We start from the raw sequence: 27,984 nt of genomic DNA on the forward strand, positions 1-27,984 counted from the left end.
AAAAAATATTTAAAATATTCATTAAAGTGATAATGGAATAAACATTACCTTCAAGCCTGTCGACCTCCTTCTGCAGTTTCTGGACTGAGCGTTCAGCAAATTCAGCACGAGCCTCAGCCTGCAAACATTTTTAACGTCGTATTAATAAAAATACTTGTGAATAAATAGCCTTTTTTCTGTTAACATTTTAAATCTCAGTTTCTAGGTTTTATGTGAAATTTATAATAACAAAAAAAAAATAGTAAGTAATCGATTTATCAAAAAAGATTCAGAAAAAAAGGCTATTTATTTTACGACAAACAGTACATGCAACTTTCTCAAAAATTTAATTTAATTTATTTTTTAATTCAACAACAACAAAAAAATTAATCCCAAATCAAAAATTTTACAGTTAATTTATCAAAAACTTTATTTACAAAATTTACTATTAGCTCAAAATAAAGAAAAAATCTAGTTGAAAACAAAGCAACACAAACACCATGCAAATTACCTTTACCAAGGGCAGCTATGTGCTGTGCTGACGCTACTAAAATTTACATATAATATACCATTACCCCCTATTATAGACAAAATCGAATAATGAAAATGATAATAATGTTATATATACAAGAGGCGCAGGTAGCTTTAGTCACTAGGATTTTGTTGTGTGTTAAAAAATTATATCAAAAGTAGTATCGTAAATAATTCTTGATAAAATCTGTATGTAAAAACGTAATAAAACTGTGTCTAGTTCAATGATTGTAATCAAAATGTGTGTAAAAATGTGCATTGTACACTCATCGTAGTGTGAGAAAAGTTTTACACTACAAAATTTACAAATTAACCTTCTGTTTTGTGATGTGTACCTATAATTTTTTATTCATTTATTATATTTTTTGTACAGAATGCATCCACATGGACTTCATCTGTCAAAACTATCAAAGTGACAGCTGTCAAAGAGTGTGTATATAATCTGTGCGATTGCGTGACCAAGGCCCCCGCTCGTTGAGCAACTTACTTGCGTCAATTTCTGGGAGAGGCTGTGTATCTTATCCTCGACGTGCTCCCGAGACGCCATCGCCTAGCCACATACGACTCATTGCATTACATACTCACAGCAAGCATGCTCAGCCCATGTTGTGATTGTATACCATTCATCGTTTGTTCCCATTCTATACTACCACTGACGCTACTACGAATTTATATAAATATTCAGAAATAGATAAATATTACCACATTGCGGAAAGCATACGAGTAAAACAAAGATATAGTATGATACAAATGAAAAATGCACGATCACAACATAAGCGGAATAGGTTCATAAAAATAAAAGCAATGAAATTAAATACATAGGTAGATAGACCTCATATGGAAATACATAGATGAAGCACCAACCGACCAGATAAAGTATCACAATAGGAGGTGCCCCCGTAGCTAATAGACACAAAAATGGCGATGAGCATGAACCGAAACTACAGCCGCAACCAAATCTATGTACGTCGTCTTCGATTATTCGTTACCTCTTTGAGCTGCGCGTCGAGCACTTTCACCTGACCCTCGAACGACTCTTCCCTTTGCGTCGCCTGCGATTATTTCAGTTAAACGAGGTAACAAAATAGAAAAAACTCCATGCTGTGTATCGCAGTGTACGAACACTCGGATACCAATAGGATTAGAAACTAAAAACTAAACATCGACAGTACTGTTACGTTCACAACAACTAAAATCGGAAGTATTAAGGTAAAAAACGGTAGTCGCACTACTTCACGGCTCATTTATCATTTCCCCTGTGCTTTGATTAGCATTATGAATTATAGGCACGGGTAGAACTGTGGGTAATGATAGATCAGTCGTAAACGCTACACTAGATGTGTGCGGCATAATGCAGTTAGGCAAGCGTAAAGAAACACTCGCAAAAGAACGTATTCCGTTCACATCACACCTCCTTTAGGCGGGTGGTGAGGGTTTTGATTTGATTTTTGTACTCCTCCTCACGTTGGTTGGCCTGTATAGAATGACACATTAAGTTAAAACTAATTTGTTTACTTATAATAAAAAATCATCGGTTCATCAGAAATTGGTTGGTGCTTTTCATGATTGTAATGATCCGTAAACGGATGTCATTAGCTTGGATTTGTCTAGCCTTAATATTAAATCTAGCACTTGATGCTAGTGTTTAAGTCTAGGTCTTATCTATGAAACGTACCTTCTCTTCGGAGACCTCGAGAGACTTCAGGTTGTTACCGACAACGCGGAGTTCCTCCTCAAGTTCGACGATTTTGCTGAAAGACAAGTGAACAATAGTCAATTTCTTTTAAAAGAAAGTTGTTTGAAGCAAATTTGTGTTTTCTTAACGTGATAACGTTTTTAAAATCGTTTTAGTCGGGTGACATGTTCAGAAACTTGTGTCACACCAAAACCTCACGAGCGCGATCGCAGGTATAACGAGAGAGAGACGGACCGATCTCCCGTCTCATCTCGAGCGCTGCCACTGCATTATGTTATCACGTAAGCATCTCGATCGTGAACCTACTTTACAAACAACCAATTTTTTTTAGGTAGGAATTGTATGAAAAAATGTTTTCTATGAACTTTTTTAAACTATGTAGTAAATAATTCGTAAATTGCGAAAGGTCTTTTAAAAATTTAATTGATCTATTATTGATATTGACAAACAATCGATTGGATTGGAATGCTATATCAATTGAATCAAATTCTTTATCATGAATAAATAGGTCAAATATCTTTATGGTACAACTAACTAAAGTTCTTTAATCCGGAAATATCTTTATGGTACAACATGAAAGGGACTTCTTATATTATGCTATAAAATTTAAACTACCAACCAGCATGCAAAGCTTAAGTATTATTTTCCATCAATTTTATAATCTCTATACTACTGTGTCTTTCCTTATTGGATAATAATTTATTGTATAATGATAGATAATAATACTGATAAAGCAGAATTTTTAGATTTTGTTAAAATAATGAAAAAATATATAAATACCTACACACTTTTATCCGCTTTAATGGCAAAACCATTAATTATGAGCCAACCAATTTTTCACAATCCATTAGCTGATAAAAATGTGTATAATTTATGCATTATACTAAAACACGTACTGGCTGTGTGTTATTGGTTTGATGTCACGTCTCGTGGTTTAGGTATCAAAAATTCCATTTATTTATAACTGTCCCATCGCACTCATCAAATAACTTTTCGTCTATATAAATAGTCGCGTACATTTAAATTTAGATTTAAACACCTATCAAATCAAAATTATAAAAATCGGTAAATTCGAAAAATATCGATCCAAGTTTTTAAAATGTATTTTGAACTCAAATCGACTCAAAAAAATCCCCTACTTGTTATAGACCAAATCATCAACATTTGAACCCCACAACGTCCAAGCAAAATCAGTGAACTCGAAAAAAGTCTTCCCAAGTTTTTAAATTTTTCTTTAAACTTAAATTGACTCAACCACGCCCCCTACCCAATTTTAACATTGTCAGTTTTTTTTATATAGAAATAGCCAGGCATTTGACTGCACCATTACCTGATGGTAAGTAGTGATGCAGTCTATGAAGGGGCATGCCTGCCTAGATAGAGCTTATTCACTCTTGCCTTGAATGTGTTCAAGTTGTATTTATCTGGGAAGATAGAAGCGGGTAGGGCGTTCCAATCCCTTGCAGTTAAGTTAATGAACGATTTCTGATAACGTTTTGTGCGCATAAATGGTACGTTCAACCCAATCCATCTTTCAACATAAACCGCCGCCAAACCAACACACAAGCAACACGTTAGGGCCCCGTACATACCAGTCGCTCTGGTCGGCGCGCTCCTCCGCCCGCTCGAGGTCCTGCTCCATGAGCACGAGCTTGCGCGCCACCTGCCGCGCGCCCCGCGTTAGTACACGCACACACACACACACTACACTACGCTCCGGCGCCATTCTCCGCTCGCCGTCTCGTGTCGGGGCGGTATCGTATCGCCTTTATCGCCCACTACATTCGCTACTGGCACACTACGCGCAGCGGTGTGCGAACGTTCATAGGGAGTTACGCTGTTATCTTTGAAGTACAAATGACATGTCCAAGCAACGTAATTGTAGTTACTAGGGTAGGTCGGATAGGTGTTTTAGGTGTGGGTAGAATTCAAGGTATCTTACAATATAGTGTTGAAATCTAAGCTCTTAATTAGCTGCTAATAGGGAAGGGGATGTGCTCGTGGGGAAAGTGGAAACACGCAAAGCGGGAATCGAGAATGGCGCCCGAGTTGAAAATTAAAATAAACGAGGGTTGTCCCAAAACATTTAGCTCTAAAAAAATTAAACTTTTCAAATATTATAAGAAAATCTACGTGCTATCTAGTGCGTTATCATAATCGTTATGTGATGTGTGCGCTTGTATATGTGCGGCACGCATACGGCCAGTAATTCTGGTGTAATGCGGTGCATATCTGAAAACGAAAATTGCCCTATACCACACATATTTCCTGATAGCGTAACCTACGTCCTACGGCCATTATAGTAAACACACATTTATAGACAGAAGTTTAGTCGACACATGGACATGATAGTTAACATTGAATAGAAATATTCATGAGATGGGGCAACCCTTGTTTTGTAATTAACCAAGCGAGTGACGCTGGCAGCTCGCGAGCGTCTGCAAACATCACTCGTGTAATTATATCTACTTAAAATAAACAGCGTTACCGTCCAACGAATCGGACGAACAACGCGGCCAAGTTAATTTCATGATTCATGTAAAACTAAATAAAATAAAACTGCAAACCGGCTTCCATCTCATCCACCTAAAACTGTACATGCATGATGAGAGTTAGAATCACCAATGACGGTAAATTTAGGTTACTGTGCGGATTAAAATGCGATGAACAACCATGCAAAACGGTGGCGAAAACTAGCAAACTAAAAGCCCACTTCGAATACCAATATTACGAGACGCAAATTCTGTCGAGTAATACGAGTATAGCAGTGGGTTTCAAAATCAATTGAAACCTACGATTCACCGGATTCGGCGCGCTCCTCCGCGCGTTCCAAGTCAGCCTCAACCATGGCCAGCTTACGAGCGACCTGAACATATCATTCCACAATATAAGATCCATTTTTTCCATCTATGATTATATGTTAAAAACGTTAGATTCTTCCTATTTGGGGAAACAAGGGGCCTTAGACAAAGTAACAATTAAAAAACGATAACGAAGTTAGAAAAGGCAAAAATGTATGGGATTGACATACGCCGCGTTAGATCACGTGGTCTATCTAATGTCAATCCCATACATTTTTCCTTTTCTAACTTCGTTATCGTTTTTTAATTGTTACTTTGTCTACGGGCCAAGGTATAGTCTTGAACGACTGCACCCTTCGCATATATGGCGTCGAGGTGCTTATGTAACGAGACATGCGAGTCAACTTGTTCTTCCATTTATGGAAAAGAAATCAACGATCACGTACTATAGCGCACCATCTTTGGTTTGACTTTTAAGACCACCTTCACCGTGCAGGGTCATATGTCAGGGGAATTAGGGCAATACCATTAAAGCCATCTGTTCAAGCATATGTTCGCAAAATAATTTGCACAAGGCATATGAAAAATCACGTCGATTGAAAATATATTGCAAAATGTAAAGACCGACGTTACGTTTCAGTAATGTCGTGAAATTATAACAAAAAACATTACACGGCAATACATGCTTATGGAATGGGAAAGGCAATGTTAAGATTGTTTTGGAATCGAGTTAAAAATTCAATCACACAATTTATTTGAATATTAGACGTTTTTTAATGAAAAAGGGTATGTTATTACTTTTGAGTAAGGATAAAAGGGATCATAAAAACTGGAGAAAACAACAATTAGTGTTAAAAACATCAAAAATCAACATTTCATCTGATACTTGTTATTCCTGATGGAAAGCTAGAACATCAACTAATAGCTTTCAAACAAACAAGCACAGAAAATCAAACCAAACAACGCGAAAAAACATGGACCTCATCGTATTTCTTGTCGGCCTCCTCGGCGAGGAATCTGGCTTCCTTGAGCTGGTTCTCCAGGGCATCCATACGCTCTTCATCGGCCAGCGACCTGTTCTCCAGGACCTTGCGGGCACTGTACCCAATAACACCCAAAGTCAATATCATCGGAATATGCAGAGCGATCAAGGGTGACCCAATAGTTAGAAGACATGCGGACGGACACAATCGAGAAAACGCACAAAGCGAGACAATACCTTGGAGAAGAATGCTGTGAAGAAAATCAATTAGAACCAAGAGAGCGATCGGGTAATCATTAATGACTGTCAATACGTGATAAATATACTAAACATTGTAACGACCGCTCTTGGTTCTAATAAAACAAATCGAAACAGAGCGATCGCTGTGTTTCGACTTGTCCCATGCACTTATCGCTAAATGATAGTACAGCTATGAATATTTCTACATATTATTTGATAATGAACGTTTCATTATATACTAAGTACGTGTCCAGAAACAATTTACCCCGCGATGGCGTTACATCATCGGGATACGAGCGTTTCTGTCACAGAGACTCGTTCGTGTTACTATACGTAAAATGCATTTGATCAACGTTTTTCTTTTACATTTCTTGACAAGTATGGATAGATTTTAATGTTATTTCTTGGCGAGGCAATGATATTAAAAGTATAATCGTATAGTAACACGGGAGCCGAGCAAAAACATCATTATCAAGCGTTCACCTCTTCGTATTTCTTGTCGGACTCTTCCGCTATGAGTTTCGCCTGCGCAAGCTGTGCTTCTAAGATGGCGACGCGGTCGTCCTCCATATTCGTTCGATTCTCCAACGCCTTGCGTATTCTGTGTTAGTGCGGGGCCAAACACATGCGTGTTAAAACATCGATAAAAACTTGTGACGACACTATTTGAGTGTTTTATTCACATTGATGACATAGTATTTTTTAAAGTGTTTCGGAAAGTTTCATGTATTTGTTTAAGTGAAATATTAATAACAATTAAGATTGAAAAACTCATTAAAATATGTTTAAAATTTTAATAATTAGCCAGTGAACCTCAGTGCTAATACATATTTAATTTTATAATCATGATACTCTCCGAATATAAACGAAACAGAAGTTTATTTTAAATAAACTATTAGAGTCAGATATTTATTCAATACAACAAAAAATTAAAGTAGGTATTTGTCGACTAATTAAATATTTGTAAATATAATCAGGTAATATGGTGGTTAGGAGCAGAAATATAACAACAAAAATAAAACTCATGCACACAAATATAATACATAAAGTTGTAGAAAATAGTAAAAATAATAAAATATATTTACATGAATAATTTTGTAGCAGAATCGATAAATACAATATTTAAATCTCTCAAAACTAAAATAAAGTATATCGTTAAAAACAATACCGGGAATCGAACCCGTCTTGGCTTTTCTACCTGTCGTTCCATTGCCAAATGAAATCTTTGTTTTTTCACATTTATTGTAAGTTAAAACATAAAATAAATAATAGAACTAACAATAATTAAATAAAAAACCACGAGCCAGCATTGAATAGAATTTAGAACAAAAGCGAACTGGCCGTTCAAAATCAAAGTCACAATAGCCAGTAAAAAAGAACGTATTTATAATCTGTATTCAAAATTGGATCAATCCAAATTCGAATGTGTAATGAAATCGAACTGACCGTTCAGACTCATCAGCGGCCTGGCTGGCCTCAGCGAGTTTCGCTGTGGCGGTCGCCAGCCTCTCCTCAGACCTCTCGAGGTCCTCCTCCAACAGTTGGATGCGGCGGTTGAGTGCAGCCACTTCGGATTCGGCCTGCGAAACATCATCGCATTAATATTGACGAACAATTTGCAATTAAAAGGAATAATTATGACTGGTTTCAGTGTCTATCCGTCTTCTCCTTTCCACTTTTTGACTTACATTATCTGACCAGTATCTATATACCTACTGGAGAAATAATGTAAGTCAAAAGTGTCAAATAAGCTATTAGGGTTACTACCAGTCAAGTGGTAAAACCGGTCCTAGGGATTTCTTTTGTCCACTATCAAATACACAGAAACATTCAACCTGCACAACTAGCTGGATAATATTGGATCCTTGTCATTATCAACTGAATAGAGAGCGACACTACGTAGGCAGTGTCTGCCGGGATCTCGTTAGGTAGGTACCGTTTAGCAAATCATTTATAAAAACATTTATAAACTACTCTCGTTCAAAATGAATATTTCCTCGTGTTTAGAAAAACAAGTATTGTGATTAAAATCCACTTACACGTGAGTAATGAAAGTAATAAGATAATGCTTTAAAAATAGCATAATGACGTTACCTAAATTGGCCAAATACTCGATAGAAAAAAAAATCAAAATCGTGCTTTGTCCGAAATAAATGAATTATGTTAAACGGTTATTGTCTAAACTCATTTAAATATTTCCACTGAGAAGATAACAGGTATCTCGAGTTACACATTTTTGTCCGTCAAGAAGTAGGCATTGAAATCATAATTAAATAGTAAATAGGTACTAAACTAAATAAAGTTCTGCGATAGTGCTAATGAGAATAAATATTTCCCTTTAAAATCATTCCTCGTCGAAGTTGTCATACAACGATATGCAAACTAAATACTTCAACGATGACAAACACGAGGCATGACGGGCTGCGCCTGACCGAATAAGCAACAACAAATGGATCAATTTACATGACCAAAAACGAACAATGATCTATCTAATACAGATTATTAAAATAATTATTTTCTGTCAAAAAAGTATCAACTTCGCCTTTATAATTATTTAGGTATGTAATAAAAACTCATTCAGATTAGATTCAGAATCGACTAGGTTTTTTATTCATCAGTCTATGCATTCCTAATGGAGAAAATTGCATTATTCATCAGCATAGTTTGCGTGCAGATAAAATAGTGATGTATAAAGACAAATGGACATATCGATATTAGGCGTGCCGTCTCAAAAAGGTCACGCAAAAACGTGGTAACTACCAGGACATTGTTCCCAGTTTTTTTAAGTATGTGTACAGCACAAGTCGCATTGTTAAACGTCGACACATTATACGTGTTGAGAATTAACCGACGTTTGGAATATTTCGCTAGTCACCTATTTATATTCAGTGAGCTGCACATGTTTATGACATCACGCGTCCTTGTTGCGAGGAAGCTCAAACGAGTCCCAGTTTCTCCTTTTATCCTGTGTCGTCATCAATGCTAGTACTCTAATAATAACTACTTATGATTGCAACGCTATCGCAATAATCCCCAGTGATAATAAACGCAATAAAGTAAACTAGCTACAAACATGCAACTAATGAAACTCAATTCCAATAAATAGCGCAGCATTAAGTGTCGTGAAATATGCTAAATATGATACGGCAGATCGATGTTCAGGTGGTAATCATATGATACTATTCTTAGATCTTTGTGCGTTGTATAATCACCTTGAACTCGTCGGTTCTATTCATGCATATTGATATTAGCCATTCTTCTGAGGACAGACGAAAACTTAACCTTGCAAGTCATTAACCTTTGCGAGTGTAAGGTCCTAAACTTTAATTTGTAACGTGATACGGGTTTAATAAGGCTTCCAAAAGGAGGTTACACTTGAATAGTCAAACTGTTAAATCCTCTTCATAAGGGGGATCAAATATTGTTGCATGGGTTTGGCCAGGGCGGGATCATTGTATCCATTGATATGTTCGATACAATAGCGATCAGTAATTGTAATACAAAACAGTCACGCATAGGTAGTAGTAAAATTCTGTGTTCGAATGCTATACAATGAAGGCGCCGTTATTTTGCAGTAAAGTACAGATATTTTTAAATTCTTACAAATGTTTGAAGCATTGAAATGCTTTTATGGTTCTTGTAATTAGTTTTGTCCGGTTTTCTTTTTAATGAGTCCATTTACGGGAGCAAGAACATGACAAATCCTTCTCGGTAATGTTTACAGATTACATTTCAAGTAAATCAGTATTACGTATTTATATGGAAATTCTATATTTAGCATTCTGTAATGATACAAATGCCCAAATAGCGTCATGCTTATATGTAGACTTTGCATGTAAGTACACGCCTACTCATACACAATCCTATAGGTAGGTAGGTACCTCTGTGACATAGGTACTAAATCTGATTATTTTATGAACACAGAGAATAGATGGCAACATTTTTGGCTGGGCAAAGATGATTATAATATTATACTAGGAAATAATATAATTCTTAGCTTTAAAGAAACGTTGCCTAACCTCGTTTCCTACAAATATCTGAAGTCTTAAATCTTATCGATAATTTCATACATGAAAATGGTGATAAGACATGCGATGCTAACAAAATAAAATTGATGACCATGAATATGGGCGAATGCAATTAATACGATTCCGTTGTTAACAGATAACGGAGAAGATTATAGAACGTTTCAATGTTCCAGATTTTGAAAGGTTGGGAATAAAGTGTTGTGAAGCAGACGTAAAAATTACGTCATATCGATAAAAACGAGGAGACGGGCACGCCTTTCGGGCGCCGGCGCGGTCCTTCGGAGGACGTCCGAGCCCCAGCGAGCATGAGGAATGCATTAAAGGGAGCACGACTTCACTTCACGGTACAGACCGGCTCGACATCATGTGCTCGAGTCTGGCACACGACCTCAGACTCAACGAAACCTGTTACAAACTGAAACTGGTACACCGCGCACCGTTAAATTATGGATATTAATTTCCTATAAGCCTTATCCCGAGAATGAATGTCGAAACGGCAACACCCGTTGCTTTTTTAAACATACTACATGGTGCTCGATGGAAAGAATAATATGGTAGTGCTACAAAAAAACATGAATTCGCCATCTCATTCGTACAGGTCAACCGAAGACAAAACAGAAAGAGAGGTGAATATGCGTACGTCGCCGGCACACCTAAGTATGGCCGGACATTACTCACTATAGGTAGATAGTAATACTTTACGGCAGTAACTGATAACTTCATGTAGCTCAAGAATTTTGACACAAATTTCACATATTATTTAAAACGCTATTGCACAAATCACATGACACATAGAAAACACGTTATCTTACTTCTTCTCTCCGCATTATTTCCACTTGTAATCGTTTGTGATATTCCTCGCACTCGTCTTTATATTTTTCCATTTCTTCTTTAGTTTGACGCATTTTCTTCTTCAATACGTCGAGGATTGTTCCTTGTTGCATATTTGTCGTCATTTTTATTCACTTTTGACTTAAACCGAATTTATAGAAGCTAAAAACAAGAGACACCTTCGCCCTTGTCGCGAAAATGCCAACTGACTGGGCTTGTCGTAATGCTCCGTATCGTAGAGATACGAATGAACACAGCCGGCAAATAAAATGGCCGCCAGAAACCGAAACTTGCTTTATCACTTTTCACGGTACGTCTGCACTTTATGCATCAACTTTTTAAAGAACAATAATGACTAATAACGTTAATGTTCAATACATTAAATATAATTAATTAATAACGATGCCACGCGTTAACACATTATACTTGAAATGACTGGTTTGACAGAGAGCCACATACATAAATGGTAAACGTCACGATCGACTGCGCTGGGCACACTAACACCACCTGTTATGGTTTTAGGAAGCTACATCCTGTGGGGTCAAAAGCGTAGGAACTTTCAAATTTCAATAGGATTCCTCAAAATCATGGGATGGGATAGGCAGTGGGTGTAACGGCTCAATGATCGTATACAAAAATAATGGCGGAAGTGAGGACTGAGGAGTTAATTCATGAAATCGTGTGAACCTGGGATCAACATTACAAAGATAATTAAAAATAAGTTATGAAATAAAACTAGTCTTAGACAGATTAAAACTATTTTGAATATAGGTAATTAATTTTTAATTAAGCATTAAAAAATAGTGAAGATTTGGTACCGTGAATAATGAAGTGTGTAGGTACTAGAGTTTTATATTAAAGCGCCATCTAGTTTATACGTGTGACATTATTTCAACTGGTAGCAGACAACACGACAAGACAAAAATGGGGATAACATTGAGGACCAAGTAGGTATTTAGTTAAGAAGCCGAAATCGAATGAACTGTAAACGTGACGTAATTTAGAAAGTAGCTACTTAACAACCTGTGTAAATTCTTGCGAGATCATGCCATTATGTCCTGAATTTTATGCATATTAAACACTATTATTACTTTTTGTAAATTTATTTTTATTACTCCTTTTAGGTACTCCATCATGAATAGTAGGTACATATTGAAAATAATTTTTATATTTCAATACAACATAATATTATTACCAATATGTTGATTTTTAAGTTAATCCGTCAGTCCTCGGATCACAGACACAATAGAAAATCTATTGTGTCTCGGCCCGATCGGGCCGCTCGGTGGTCAATGGGTTAAGGTTAAGTTTACCTATAAGTTTAAATAGAAAAAAACTGTCCATGACAGCAAGTGCTAGATAATTTTAAGAAAATATTGCAAAGATTCTTTTGAAGCTGTTTCAGCGAAGAACATTTTAGCTCTAATTTGTTCGTTCAACTAAATATGAGTTAATATATCTGACCTTGCATGTTTCAGTATTCTGCATGTAAGTGAATTACCTGCTTTGACCTCATTCTGAGGCATTTGCACTAAAAACAGCAGTAACCGCTGAACTACTTTTAATTACTAATAGTACTTGTTTAATATTATAACCAATAAATATTAGTTAATGTATTCACATTAATAAATCATTGTTGATTCCAATTATTATTAGAGAAAATATCTATATAAAATGTTTTAATTGTAAGAACAATTAAAATATGTAGTAGGTATTTCATTGTTACCTACAAATAAACATCACCAATTTTATAGTGATAAAAATACCTAAGACCAAATATCCTATGAATACTTCCCCGCCTACCCTATCAATGAATTTCCATTTTACCTACTATTATCTAAATTTAAAAAAGGAATGTTAGAGCATTCAATTATTTTTAATTGGTTACATTTATTATATTTTTTGTCGTCAATGAAGTGATTGTCTTTTATCATAATAAACTATGAAATAATAACAATTCGTTTATAAACAGTTGTAAATTGAAAATATCTGTATAATAAACAAGTTTCAGTAATTGTAGCATTTCCCGTCCAACTGCTTCATTACAATTCCTAATTATTTCATTTATTCTACTTGCAAACGCACATAATGATTTATTATACAATGTGCAAACCTGGCTTACATTTGAACATCATTTTTGTGTTAATAATTGCATTGATATATTATTAGCTAAGACTTGTATTCTGTCCGAGGAAAATGCATAATAGCAATTCCTGTGTATTTTCTCGAATAATGTAAAAAACCTGTACTTACATTTGAAATGTTCATGTAGTAGGAACTGAAATTGTGATATTTGATGCAAAATCAACTGTTTATAATACTATAATGACTTTTTTTATGTGTTGTCTGCAGATGTTAGCCAGAAGGGCTTCTACGTCTTAACGCAAATGTGTCTGATGAGGGTGAACTGAAGGTTCATCCTGGTAGCAACATGTGTAAGGATGTCCCCCCTTGACGGGCTCACGAACCTCGGCTTGGGCTGTCGCTTGAGTGTTGGAGGCCAGAAGGGCCCTAGTAGGACGGGACTAAAATACCTGATTATACAGATAAATCATTATTATGTACTTTTGTGTATCTAAATACGTATCTAATTATCCTAGCATTACAGCAAAAATCTAAAAAAAAAATGTATGAAAATTCCTTGACAAATTATAATATGGGTAAAATTTTGGTGTGTACTTTTTAAAAGATAGAATAGAAATGATATACATTACTAATAATAAAAAAAGTTGACTATAAAAAATATGTGCTATCTTAGAAAGATTATCTTTACATTCTCATTATAGATGAAAGGATTTTTGTAAGAATTCTGTTATCAGTAAACTAGACATTCTTGAGAACATGTCATGAGATACTTTGAGATAAAATGAAGATAAATAGTTGCATCATTGTATGAACATCCATTTTATAATTTCCTAGAATATATACCTAATTGGCATGGTAATAATAACGTGTCTTGTTATGATTTCGTTATTGATTGAAAAATAATAACTTTAATTAGGTATTTTTTTTTATTTATGGGATGGAAAATTTTCCATTTGACAAATCAATGTGGCGACATCTAGTAGAAGTGAGAGCTACTAAACGCGTAAACAAGTCCAAGCGAAATGTCAATTGCTCAGCTGATCGCAATCCACATCGCTTCACAGAGCACATTACGAGATTCTCTGACGAAATGTGATTAAAAATAGTTCTAGCGCATTAAACCCACGCCTGTTCGCTTGCCGTTTCAAACACAAGTACAATAATATAGGACATTACCCTTTTTAACGCCGTATTCTTGATATTCTGCAACTCATTCTTGATGATGGAGAATTTCATCATTGTATCTGAAGAGAAAATAGAACTGCCAAACGCGAGACCTGGATAATCAGCGCATCTTCGATTTCTACGATTTTCCCTCGCCGCTAGTACTTCAGTGCATTCGCTTGGACACCTGAGTTTTGCTAGCTCTGCGGTCTCAGGATCATCGTCAGATATATCCGAGGTGAGGGGCACAACCTCGGAACCGTCACCCGCCGACCTCTCTTCTCTAAAAGAAAAGTCATCATCGGAACTACCATTGGACTCCGCATCGGGAACCTTAATATCGAATTCATCATCATCTATATTCGAGTCCTCGATTATATTTCGATTCGAAAGTGCATCGTCACTATTCGTCCTTGTCACTTCTTGAGATTCACTAACACTATTGACACAAGGCACAACATCGTCTGTTTTGCAGTCTAAGGTCACATCTTTGGACGGAGTATTGTTTACGGTAGGCCCGGGGGCGGGAATGCGGTCGCCCCTCAGCCGCGGGTGGTGTTGATGCCCCCTGCGCCGCACGGGGGTGCGCCCGTGGGCGTGGGGCGCGGACGCGGACATCACTGCACGCGCGCTCCGACCGGCCGCGCAGCGCCCGCCGCCATGTTGACTGACAGTCTCTTTTAATAACAAAGACGTGGCGCTGCTGTCGCTTCTCGCCCGCCATCTTTTGTACTAAGTACTTGTCAAACACTGTTTTACCGACGGTTCAGTTAACGCGGTAAAATTTAAAATCATTGTTTAAATTCTAAATAATCATTTGGCATCTATTCAAACAAATTAATGACTATGGACTGCCAAATGATTTGTGATTGTTATTATTTTAATTTCAATTAATGATGAATCATACTTTATGAATATAAAATAGTGCATATTTTTTATTATATGAGTAAGTATATATCATCAAAATATCTAGTCTTAGATGGTCTTAGTTTCATTATCCATAACGTTGAATTAAAAAAAATATAGACCCTATGTTAAAAAAATACTTTCGAAAATTGACTAATTCGATTTCATACAAAAAAGTTAAACATGCATTAAGAAATGATTTGAACATGCAATAAAAAAGCTATTAAACGAAGCAAGAATGTATAGCAGACGTCCGTCTAATTTTACCGAAACACCGGGCAACGGGCCCATATTCGGTGTGCGATGCTGAAAATAACATCACGGCGCGCGCGAGGCGCGTTCAACGCAGATTCTAATCTCGCCTCCATCTGTTTAACAATATTAACAATGTTTCCCCAAACAAAGCAAGTTAATTCCAAGTATTATTTTACTTACATTTCAAGATACCTTTTTCTATAGCTAGTTATTTACAGATAATGTTTTTACAGCAAAGCCAACACCGTCAATTACAGGTCAAGGTCTTGCCTCATTAGATAAACGTGGAAATAAATATTAAACATTAACATAGAAGTCTCATAATTATGTTTAAATACATGAACAATTAATAGGTAATGGAGAAAAACTATTCGCTAAATATTACCAAAGAATTTTATATTAAGGCCAATTTTTATCTACATATCAATAAAACAAATCCAATGCCAATAATGAACATAGTTACATTAGTTAAAATTTAAGATATTATATTTTCTACAAAAATATGATGTGTAAGTATGTGTTCAAGTAAAAAATATAGACGCGATCAATTAACCATCATTAATAATTGACATTCCTACCTAGCACATAATATTATGCACTCATTGCAGGAATACCTCCGGAAGAAATATACGGACAAATTGGTATTATTTCTACCTACAATTGCTACAATTGTTTTATCCAAGAGCACGAAACAAAATAATGTGAGGATAAAAAGGTACTTATGCTTCTCCTTCTAATGTTACTATTTTATATTAATTTTCCCTTAGTAGTTTTCCATACTATCCGTGGAAATCTTGTCTGATAAAATTGACTGCTCTAGTTTAATTTCAACCAAAGCACCAGCATTTTGCAAACCCTCCATAATCTGTTCTGTTTTGTAATTCATGAAAGCTAATTAGATTTATATTTAGCTCGGTATGTTGATCGTTTCGAAATATTAACCAGGAATGAGACATAGAAATATAAATAACTAGCTTTCCGCCCGCGGCTTCGCCCGCATTTTCAAAGATAAACCCGCATAGTTCCCGTTCCCGTGGGATTTCCGGGATAAAACCTATCCTATGTGTTAATCCAAGTTACCCTCTAATCTCTATATGTGTGCTAAAATTCATTGTAATCGGTTCAGTAGTTTTTGTGTGAAAGAGTAACAAACATCCATACAAACAATTTCACATAAATTTATAATATTAATACTTAATAGGATAATACGAGGTTGGTTTCTGTGTACCTACTTGAAAACTATCAAACCCTATCTATTTTTCACATACCCACATTGGGAGTTATATAAATTATCCAATATAGAAAGTAGTAGTAGTATCAACATAATGCCATCAATTTAAAAAGACTTACCATCTGTAGTGCCTTCTCTTTCTCCTCAAGCTTGGCATTGACTTGCATGAGGGCCTCTTGGGTCTGGTCGAGCTCATTTTCAATCGTCTGGATTTTCTTCTGGAGCTGTCTCGCCTCTTCTTCGGCCTGTTTTAAAGGAAGCGAATTAAGGTTAGTGGATTTTTTTTTAATGCGTTAAAAACACTACGTGATATGTAAAAAGGAAGTTAATAATTTTGCTACTTAATTGAAAACAAATGGATCGACGAACGTAAAATAATTTTAAGATAGGTATCAATAAAAGAATATCGGCTAATAACGGTAAAGTGACAAATGGAATATCGTGTTCACTGTAATTTAATATACAGAATCAGTGACTAGGTCGTCTCAGGTAGATTTCAGTAAAACCAATCCTAATGAAAATGTAGTCATTTTGAATATTTTGCGGATTTTATTTATCATTATACTTCGTTGCATAAATAAACATAACAACACAACAGGGCCCTTAAGGCAAAGGGACAAGAGGGGACAAAAAGGGCATGGTACCAAGAACGCATACATTACAAAGAAGTCGTGTGATTAATGGCGCATTGAATCTGAACGTATAGGCTGACGTCCTTGGCCTGCTACTTGCACATAGCAGTGCGGTCAAGACCCTACGTTTTATTGGTCCTTTTTGAAAGGGACTTTAATCCCTTTATTAAGGACAAGAATTTCAAAGCGGTTTATACCAATGGATATTATGGTAGTCTATTAGTAGTGAAATAACTCCATAGATGCAGATTTCTGAAATATTTGCACTATAACGGATTGTTTCTTTTATTTACTTTACTAATGTTAGTTAGATTAGTAATTTTAACTTTAAGAAGAAATCCATTAACATGATTTTTATCATGCAAACAACAATTCTTTCTGTTGTACAATCCGATTGATAAAATTCAAACTTTTTTGATGTTTTTTGCAAGGCAATTAATTATTTATTTTGATACCTTATTGCCACTTTGGTGGAATGTTTTTAATGGTCTTTTTGCCTAGCACAAGTGGATTTAAGGTGTTGTAAGTACCAGGATAACATGAAATGCTAGGTACCTTCTCAGCACGAAGGTTGGCGTCCTTGGCCTGCTGTTCGCACATGGCGGCGCGGTCAAGTGCGTTGTCCTTCTCCAGCTTCATCGCCTGCATCTTCTTTTTGATCGCGTCCATTTTGGCGGGGTTTGTGTTGCTTGTTTCCTAGACGAAAACTGGGAACATTTCGTAGAATTAATATCTTGTATAGACTTAGATGCATAATAGTATTGAAAATCATTAATGCATTATTTTTTACACTTTTCGCGAATTTAAAATATTAGACAAAAAAATTTAACCAAGTGTATATTTTTTGTACATTGTATATGTTTTGCAACCAAAAACCAGTTATTTCTGAACAAAAACCTCTTTAAAACCTCACACATTAGCTACATTAAATACATCGCAAACTTAATGTTTTTTGTCTGTATTTTATACAATTATTACATCATACTTTCATTATTAGTTTCATTACTAGTTACGGTATTATTATCTTAGCATTATTATTTTTCAATTTATGAGAAGTGCATTGATCTTTCGTTGAACGCTGAAACAAGTATAAAAAAGCATTTCTAAATACTTTCAAAGGAGACAGAGGTATTTCCTACATGTTTCCCAGAGGCAGGAACATTGCATACATGGCGTAAACCCCGTTGCTGATCGAAGATTCCTTAGTGATTGAGGCTTTTAACTTAGCCAGCAAAAAGATAATTATCACCTACATTTAGTCTGTAGAAAAATTAAAAAAAAAATACTAACAGTTATTCATACAGTTTACCGATTTTACCATAAAGCAAAATACATCACCAGTCACCATAGGCATAGACCACCTAAATTCCAGAATTACCAAACACTTCTTTGCAAATTTAATTCACCAAGTTTTACACTACCAAAATAATGGTAATACTGTGCTACTAGTTACTGCATTAATTTATATTTAACTACGCAAAACAAAATCTTAATACTCAACTAGTATTACAAACAAAGTGAATACTTAATTAATTACTTAATTACTTAATTACCAACTTCCGTAACTGGGAAGTTTAAACCATTGGGCATTGCTCTTCATATAAAGTTCATTGATCTGCACTCGAAATAAAACATATGAGATTTTATTACTGTGGATTTATCTCATGTAAAATGATTCCAAGAATTTTAAAGTGATACCGATGCCCCTTGAGCAGATTTCAATATTCGTATTATTTATTCAGCCTGTCTTGGTTATATTTTATGACGAGAATTATTTGGAACCAATAATTATTTATACGTGTTACAATATATCTCATTGATTTTTAGTTTTAAGTCTGATTCACATTCTTATTAGTGTAGTATATTTGTTTGTATTTTGAATTTTCGTTTATTTTTAGGCAAAATAATTCGATGGGTTTTAATATTATAACTTGATGCCTATCTATATTAATATTAAAAAGCTGAAGTTTGTTTGTTTGAACGTACTAATCTCAGGAACTACTGGTCCGATTTAAAAAATTATTACGGTGATAGATAGGCCATTTATATAGGCTATATATCATCACGCTAAGACCAACAGGAGCGGAGCAATATGCGGGTAAAACGCGGGGACAGCTAGTTTAAAGGCTTATTACACTACCCGATATGAAGGGCCCTGCATCTAGGGTGGGCGTGTTCCCTAGTTAGTGTGGCGCTTATTACACTTCTCTGCGAATTGGGCCCTAACTCAGTTTATACGCGAATGTCTAGAGAGATAAACGTATTGTTGCATTTTACATTATGCCGCCGTCAGTATCGAAACTTCAAAAAGTTGCTGTAGCAGTGGCAACCGTTGACGCAATAACAAATATTAAAAAAAGAAGAGAAAGATCTGGGTGAAAGAGTATTTGCGGTTACGTGAAAAGCTTTCAAATATGCAAATACTAAGCGTGCTTGAACCGGGAGTTTTAATGAATTAATTAGAGTAGGTGCAGAACAATTTGAACACTTGTTGAGTTTTAAAACAATTAAATAAACAATTGATTTAAACAATTTATTTATTTGTTAACATGGCAGTGTGATCACAAACATTTGGAACTTCCCTTTTAAGTTATATAAACCTGTAGTAGGGAAGTTTGGTGACACCTTACATACAAAAGCACCCACTCCACGCACTAGTCGCGCGGCAACCAGTTATAATAATGTACTCTGTGGCGGCAACTGAGCTCCCTAACCGCCCTAAACGTTATTACATTACCCAATCTGCAGGGCGCTTAGGGAGCTAGGCAGATCGGGCAGACCCGATCGCCCTAAATCGGGACACTAACTCCCTAAGTCTTATTACACCACTCTTAGTTAGGGTTAGGGTCCCTAAAAATTGGGTGGTCTAATAAGCCTTTTAATTTAAGAATACAAAAGGAATTTCCTTGTGAAAACATCCTTGCTGGTTCCATTGAAATAATGTATTTATTTTATTTGCCAAGTCTAGTCAAGGTTTCTATTAACATATTAGTCAAGTATTCGTATTGTAATCAGGGAAATAATTTTCCATACCTAATTGAAATTACATCCTTTAAGATGCTTTATTACTTACATATGCATTGGTTACTGTTTGAAAAAAGTTCCTGAGAGGTTAAAATTTATATACTTAGGTTCAGTGCCCGATGGAGAAATAAAAAGTTTTGATATGATTGAAAAGTGTGAATATTTAATTTGGATAACAGCTGTTTATCTATAACTAGACAGAATGTATTACATTTATCAATACTTACATGGAAAACATACTTAGTATGTATTTTTTTTTTTATTTTAGGTCAAGGTTTTTTTTTGTGACTAAAGTACCTAGTTAGGTAGATATAATTATTTTAAGTAATCTTAATTGCAATTAGGCAAAACTTTCTCTGCTAGTTATTCTATCTCTGAATGTTAAACTTATAAGTCTATCTAACATTCGACTAAAATATTATACAAAACACTAATTATTACTTTGTAGTTTATATAGATAAATAGGTAGATTCTATAAAAAATGTTAAGTGACCAATCAACAACGAAGCTTGACAATGCAATCCATATAAAAAGAATGACCAACTAAGGCCTATGTATATTTGACGTTAGCATTAAAGCAAAGCCTTCGTATGATTCAAAGGGAAAATATTTCATTGTCTGAGTCATGATTCGCAAAAATGTGGATGCTGTGCCGATGAACGGGACACTGTCTGACCCATACCTTCGGTTATGTGTGAAATATCATGCATAATACAAATCACTACAAATTGTATTGTGCAGAGTTCACATATAAAACAAAATCGCTTTCTCTGTCCCTATGTCCCTTTGTATGCTTAAATCTTTAAAACTATGCTATTTAGATGCGGTTTTTTTTTAATAGATAGAGTGATTCAAGAGGAAGGTTTAAGTATATAATTTATTAGGTTTTAGATAAAGCGGGCGAAGCCGCGGGCGAAGTTGCGGACGGTAAGCTAGTCTGTTTATAATATACATGACTGACCTACGCAAATTTGTCTATTCTTATTTTTGGATGATTTTTCATTAAGGCTCTGCTAGTATTAGGTATTTGTAAAGTGATAAAACTATTTAAATATTGTATTGTAATCAAACCACATAATAACTTCAATTAAAAATTCAATGAAAAAAAATCAACAACAATATCTAATAATGCATCATGAATAGGCCAATGAAATATAACCACATCTACATTAGATTAATTATTTTGATATAATCTAATGTGTAGGTATGTGATTCTTCTTAATTTAATTTTAAAAGCAATTATCAAAACAACAAATCAAAGAATTTGATAGGTAAACAAACATTGGAAAACAGCCCTGCTTCTAGTTGTGTCTAGTAAATATAGTACATACTACATAGGTACTTACATACATAATTATTATATTCTTTCATAGAAATTATAAATAGGGGGTCAAATGTCAGTTCCTACGGATGTCAAGGTTATTGAGTAAGAATATAATTGTTCGATTTAATTACTCGAGACATGGCACGTTCCATCTTACCTAATAGCGCATGTAAATAGCATTCCAATACTATCATTTTAATTTTTTAATGATCCCAACTTTGTTTACGTTTATGTATTATGAACATACCTACTTAGGTATATATCTGGTAGTAGGTATGTAATATTTTCAGTATTTTCACTTGGTGAAAATGATGGAATGATCTCAAAGAAGAAAACGATTGTATTTAAATTACATATTTAGATTCTTATAGGAAATTAATTAGTTTTAAAAGAGATATGTATATATTATCTTGAAAGAGGGTTCGCTGATTAGGAAAGTTCTATATTATTATCTATTGTTTACTTTTTGAAATTGATGAAACTGAAATGAAATTGAACCTATATTGATACCTATGCCTGGATTAAATGAACTTTAAAGTTTTGAGTAACATATTATATTTATATGGTTGCATGTGTGTTGTGTGTATTTGAACTTTGAAGACATAGATGATAGACTACTGTCTCGAGCTCGTTTGAAAATTGGATCGCAGGTTGGTAGGTATAAACAGTAACTATCTACAAATTTATCGAAACATACAAGCAAAACTGCTGACATACGCTATATAATAGTCTAACTTATCATAGAAAGTAACATATAGGTACACTGTAAGGTTTTCTATATTATGAACATTTTATAAAACTTTACACATAATATTTTAAATACATAATGCATCGTCAGATCAGCTCAATATACCTAGAGACTAGCAAGGCTTAAGTATTTAAAAATAGATTCAAAGTACCTGTAGTCACTAGAAAATCTTCAATAATTACTAATTGTCACCTTTGAATACAGTTTTTGTGTGTTTACGCGAAATGTATGAGCGTTAAGACTTTTTTTATTAATTAATCTTTGTCACGTCCTTGTGTATAAATGACGAATTTAGTTGTATCGAATTCAGATAGCTCTCATATTTCACTTAACTGTTTATATGTTTAAATAATTTTTATGTAGTTATTACAATTAAATATACTGCATTTTTTAGTATTTATCAAAATATAATAACTTTTCCTGAAAAATTTCCCTCGCACTTTTGAATAAATGTTAATCTATCGCCCCCGCTTCCCGCGCTTGCACGCCATTGGCTAGAATTTGGCTTGTTGCCAAAAACGCACCGAATCTCGAACAAACATGGTTCCCATTGGCTACCGGGAATGTAATCGAGCACCGCGATATTCAAAAATAGAATAGATATAGGGCGAAGTTACAAAATACTACAATTTTGGCGTACAGCCCGCATGAATGAAATAATTTAAACATTTGAAGGGTGATGCATTCACTTAAAATTGTGTAATTTCTAAACTACTTAGAGCAAAAATAAATAAAAATTTGGAATAACTTATTTGACACAAAAATAAAAAAAATTGTCTATGGTTCGTTCAGACTCCAAAATCCTCAATTTTTGAATTCGTTCGATCCAGCTACACGTAATTCACTTACCAACTGTTTCAACAATGATCAATGCACTTCGGAAAATTAAAAAAAAAATCACAAATTCACTATGGCACTACACAGAGTACTTACATGTCGAGTCGACGCGAGCTGTGGTGCGACTGGCAAGCGCGGCCGCGGCTCCTTCGGTGTCGCCTTACCGCCACGAATGGAGATGACAACCCCGCTCCAAGAATACGGTTTGGGAAGGCTTCGATTATTTCATTACTTTTTCTATATACTTAATGCAATTAATCTTAAGGATGGCAACAAGGTCAAGTACATGCGCTTACAGACTAATCCGTTTTAGAGAACGCAAGCTAAGCATCAGGTATCCAGGAGTAAATTTAGATTGCAAGTTGCAAACAGTACGCACTCATGTACTATGTTATAGACCAAATAACTTAAATTCCGTTATTTGTGAATGAAATAGTATTAACACGGCTAAAGACTAAAAAACAGAGGAAGAAAAAATACATGCATAATATTTATAGGTACTTATAGTGCATGCGCTGAAATCTGTTTAGGTAGTTTATATTTCGGAATTCTCACTTCGGGTCTAACATTAAATGAGTACATTTTTTATTATCTTTAATATTAATGCTAATGTAAAGAGGATTAAAATTGGCACTATTATCAAAGATATTCAAAAATAAAGAGGAATACGACAACAAGAAATAGAATATTTTTTTAACGAAATTCATGAAATCCCATCATCCAATGTAATTTATTCAATAATATTGCCAAAAAATCTAATCAGTATTTCTGAAAAAATCTAGATTTGTTCCTAGATGTCGAAAATAAAGTGTGCCTTTAATTTATTAGTTGTTAGTTTACCTAGTTACTAGTTTTCCTGTTTTCGAGAATTCGTAGTTTAGGAGTGTGAATATGGGATAATTTCCGAAAATTGTGAATGCCTCTTCAGAGGATAGTTTTATCGTAAAATATCGAGGTATTATTTTAAAATGGACAGGAATAAAAGCAATCATATTTATTTATTCAAATGTAGCTAACGTAGATATTAATTCACATTATTGGATTTACCCTGTCATTCGGAACTACCCCGATGCATCCTATATTCTCTAGGACATATGAATCCAGAGGTCCAGACCACAAGAATATAATTACATACCTAGAATTATATTATCTGTGAAAGGTACAGTATTATAATATTATGTGTGATATTACAAAAAAATAATTTTTATATTTTATTCAAAATAGTAACCGAATTGTGGTGCGTATTGCAGTCAAGGCTATCTTAATTCGCTTGAAAGGTGTTGAAAACATGCTTACCATTTAAATACTTAAAATTTATGGAACCGTAATGGTAATTAAATAAATTGATAATATTTACAACCTGCGTACAAATTTATAGTATCTGTACGTTATTAATTTTAATTAAAAACTGAAATAGTTAAACCTCTTTGCACGAAAAAAAGGTTTCGTGTAGAGTATCGGTTTATTTATTTTTTATATGGACGTAATAAAAAAGTTCATAATATGTATTATAAAATTATTGTTTGATCAGTTTTGTAGCTTTTCTGGGTGAAGCGATAATATAATACAAAAAGTTGGTATGTACCTTTTTCTTGCCTTTTTTTACTCTAAAGGTAGTAGATAAAATAGGAATTAAACTAAGAATTTACAATTTTTGTAGGTATGTGGAGTTTCAATTAGGTATTTCAATTCATTAAACATTTTTATTTCACATACCATGTAAATACGTGATCAATCATAATAAATATTTCTTCGGTCATTCCGTTTATTGGAAGACCCACTGACGTAAGCTTGATAAAAATGTATCCCGAATGTACGTACGGCCTCAACATTAATAATTTCTATAATTAAAATTTTAAGTTAGTACGTATACTTATAAGGTAGGTAAGTAGTAATAATTAATAATTTTTGATTTAAACAGTAAAATACCAATCTCTAATTATTTTCGTTTAATAAGTAAGTATACACTTTATTATCTATCCATAACGTAAAAATAAAAATAAGTTTAATTTATCGGTAAGATTTGTCTATGCTCATATATATATATTTTTTTAATTTTCAGCTGTCTACAGTATTTTTTTTAATTTCAGCTTTTTAAATTTGACAGCTGTTCTGGAAAATGATTCCATGTCAAGATGACATTTGTATATATTTTCGAAATACGTGTCGTCTATGAGTCACCAACCGTATGGCTGGTGTTGACCCACATGGGACCTTTAACCCCTCAACTGTCGCGGCGCGCCGCGTCAAAAAGGTGCTGTCTGTCGGAGAAATTCGAGCGGTCGGCGCTGATTTGCCGATTTTTTTCGATATTAAAATTTATGATGTAAACTTTAACCTGTGACACTCTTGTAAATTTTGATGCTAACTAGATAACCAAACTTTATATTAGTTACCTTACTTACTCCCTGGCGTGTTTATTTTACTTATTAGAAGCATTTTTTCCCACACATTTTGAAAAAATATGACATTGTAAAGAAAAATACTCATAAAAAAATAATATCAAGGTATTTTAGATTTTTATTTTTGTATTTTCACACTAGAATAGACAATCTTTTGAGTGAATATAACAAAAACATAGGTTTATTTTATAAAAATTCGAGAAAGTTGAGTATGAATATCATCGTTTACGCATGAAAATAAGTGGACGCGATCTCCACATATGTTCATACAAATACAGACATTACAGTCTGCTCCAAAATTAGAACATTTCAAAAATTTTTGCTACTTTTGTTTATTTTTATTTTAATCAAAACTAGATAAAAACTAACAGTAATTTTTACTTTTTTAAAATATTTAGGTTTTTATTAATGTTTAAAAATCGTCTTATTCCTAAATGACTTCATTCTTATTGTGGACTTTGTTCTAACGTCTGTATGTTTAACGTCTCCACATCAATTTTAATTTTAATTTATTTTTTCTTAAAATTAGCGATTAAGAAAATATTTTTTGTGGTAACAATAGCATTATGAAGAAATGCTTTTTATCTTTCATGCTCTTAATCTATACTTATAATAAATCTGTAGAGAGGCCAATTCTGTACATGAAATATATTTAAAAAAAAACTATGAAGGGGTGATAAGGGATCGCTACTGATGCCAAAAATGCAATCAGTAAAATTTTTGTCTGTCTGTCTGTCTGTCTGTCTGTCTGTCTGTCTGTATATTCGTTATAGAAACAAAAACTACACGACGGATTTTAACGAAATTTGGCACAATTATTCTTCATACTCCTGGGCAGGTTATAGTAAAAGGATCATGTAAATCGGTGTAGAAACACCAAAGTTATACATGAAATACGCTATAAGTCATCGCGCGTGAATTACATGCCATAAGGATTATTTTTGTGTATCAGTTGCCGCGTTCGACGCGCTTCGCGGCGGGAGCTATAAAAAGGCGGCGGGTCCGCACCCGTTTCGCGTTGTCACGGCATCACGTGTGAACGGCTGAACCGATTTCGATAATTCTTTTCTATTATATTCCTTGAAGTACGAGGATGGTTCTTATGTAGAGAAAACGTAAATATGTACCACGGGCGAAGCCGGGGCGGACCGCTAGTTATTATAATATAGTACCTATAAAATGAAATGTTGTCCAACTACAAATCGAAAAGCTGTACAAAAGTGAAATCTACATTTAATTATACCATAACATAATTATAAACCGTTACATTTAACTTATAAATCAAAAATTTCGGAAATTCGAGTTTTAAATATTTTTTATAAAATACAGCTTATGTTAAGGATAAAAATCAATAAACTTAAAGATTCAAAATAAATAAACAATTATTATACATCTAAATGTTTTATTTACTTAAATAAATTTTACTTAACTGACAGAAAAAAAAATTCTTATGAAGCTTTGTGTCTCAGGTACTATTTATATACTCATGTGGTTGTAATGTGTGGTGTTGACGCCAACATTGGCCAATAAATAGGAATATTTGCAACTTAGCATAAATAATGTTAACTTCTGTTCATTTTTTCTTATACATCGGATCGGACACAACGACCGCCTCGAGACGACGATTTATTACCACGAGGTTCCACTTGAATGTGATCAGGAAAGTGATGAACGCTATCCAATCTAGTTGTACTTCAATACATGCAGTATTTCCAAGCATATTGTAAGTAAGATATAAACTAATCGGTAAAATTGTATTAAAATCGGTTCAGTAGTTTAGTGAGTCCATAGTACACAAACAGCATGAAACTTAAAAAATATTTTGATTGGAATAAAGTAAGACGTGTTATGTGTAGAATTTCATGAAGAATCCTGGTATCAGGAATTAAAAGCTGTAAATTCCCAAACACTAATCGTGTTAGTATTATTATCTGTTCATTTGACAAAATATACAGAGTTATATTTCTTGATTTCAAATACTGTTACGTCCTATTGTTAAAGTAAGCCTTGGAGTGTCTTGTCTTCCATTGCCATAAGAATCGTTGTTTGGATCCATTTGAATTCTCTTTTATTGATACTCAAATGCTTACGAATCAGAAAAGGTTATTCTATCAAATACAAATTTTTATTTTCGAAAGAAAATTAAAATATCAAGACTGAAGTTTATTTTAGGGTTACCTAACAAATAAGTTATTATTGATTATGTAGTTTAAACAGCAATGTGATATCTTCAAATAGAAAAATTGCATTCTTCTTCTGGGTAATAGAAGCAGTTTTGACACCAAAAG

At 34.2% G+C, this 27,984-nt stretch overlaps 1 protein-coding gene across 25 annotated transcripts in view; it reads right to left on the bottom strand.

Annotated features, from left to right (window-relative positions):
* LOC149900068 (tropomyosin-2) overlaps positions 1 to 23,531 on the bottom strand; it is a 28,594-nt gene extending 5,063 nt beyond the window's left edge. The window contains exons 1-9 of one of the 25 annotated variants that reach the window (XM_090112908.1): positions 23,391 to 23,531; positions 17,917 to 18,068; positions 16,849 to 16,974; positions 7,676 to 7,809; positions 6,713 to 6,830; positions 3,799 to 3,869; positions 2,186 to 2,261; positions 1,922 to 1,984; positions 49 to 118 (exon numbers count right to left, since the gene is read on the bottom strand). In XM_090112908.1, coding sequence (XP_089969034.1) covers positions 49 to 118; positions 1,922 to 1,984; positions 2,186 to 2,261; positions 3,799 to 3,869; positions 6,713 to 6,830; positions 7,676 to 7,809; positions 16,849 to 16,974; positions 17,917 to 18,030 — 772 coding nt within the window. In that variant the 5' untranslated portion in view covers positions 18,031 to 18,068; positions 23,391 to 23,531. The other 24 variants (XM_090112907.1, XM_090112905.1, XM_090112906.1 and 21 more) reach the window with 24 other exon arrangements.
* Positions 23,532 to 27,984: the final 4,453 nt, after the last annotated feature.

Source organism: Colias eurytheme, chromosome 19, assembly GCF_061535395.1.
Source record: "Colias eurytheme isolate Ceu_HAF_F1 chromosome 19, ilColEury1 Martin Lab GWU primary, whole genome shotgun sequence".
NCBI lineage: Eukaryota > Metazoa > Arthropoda > Insecta > Lepidoptera > Pieridae > Colias > Colias eurytheme.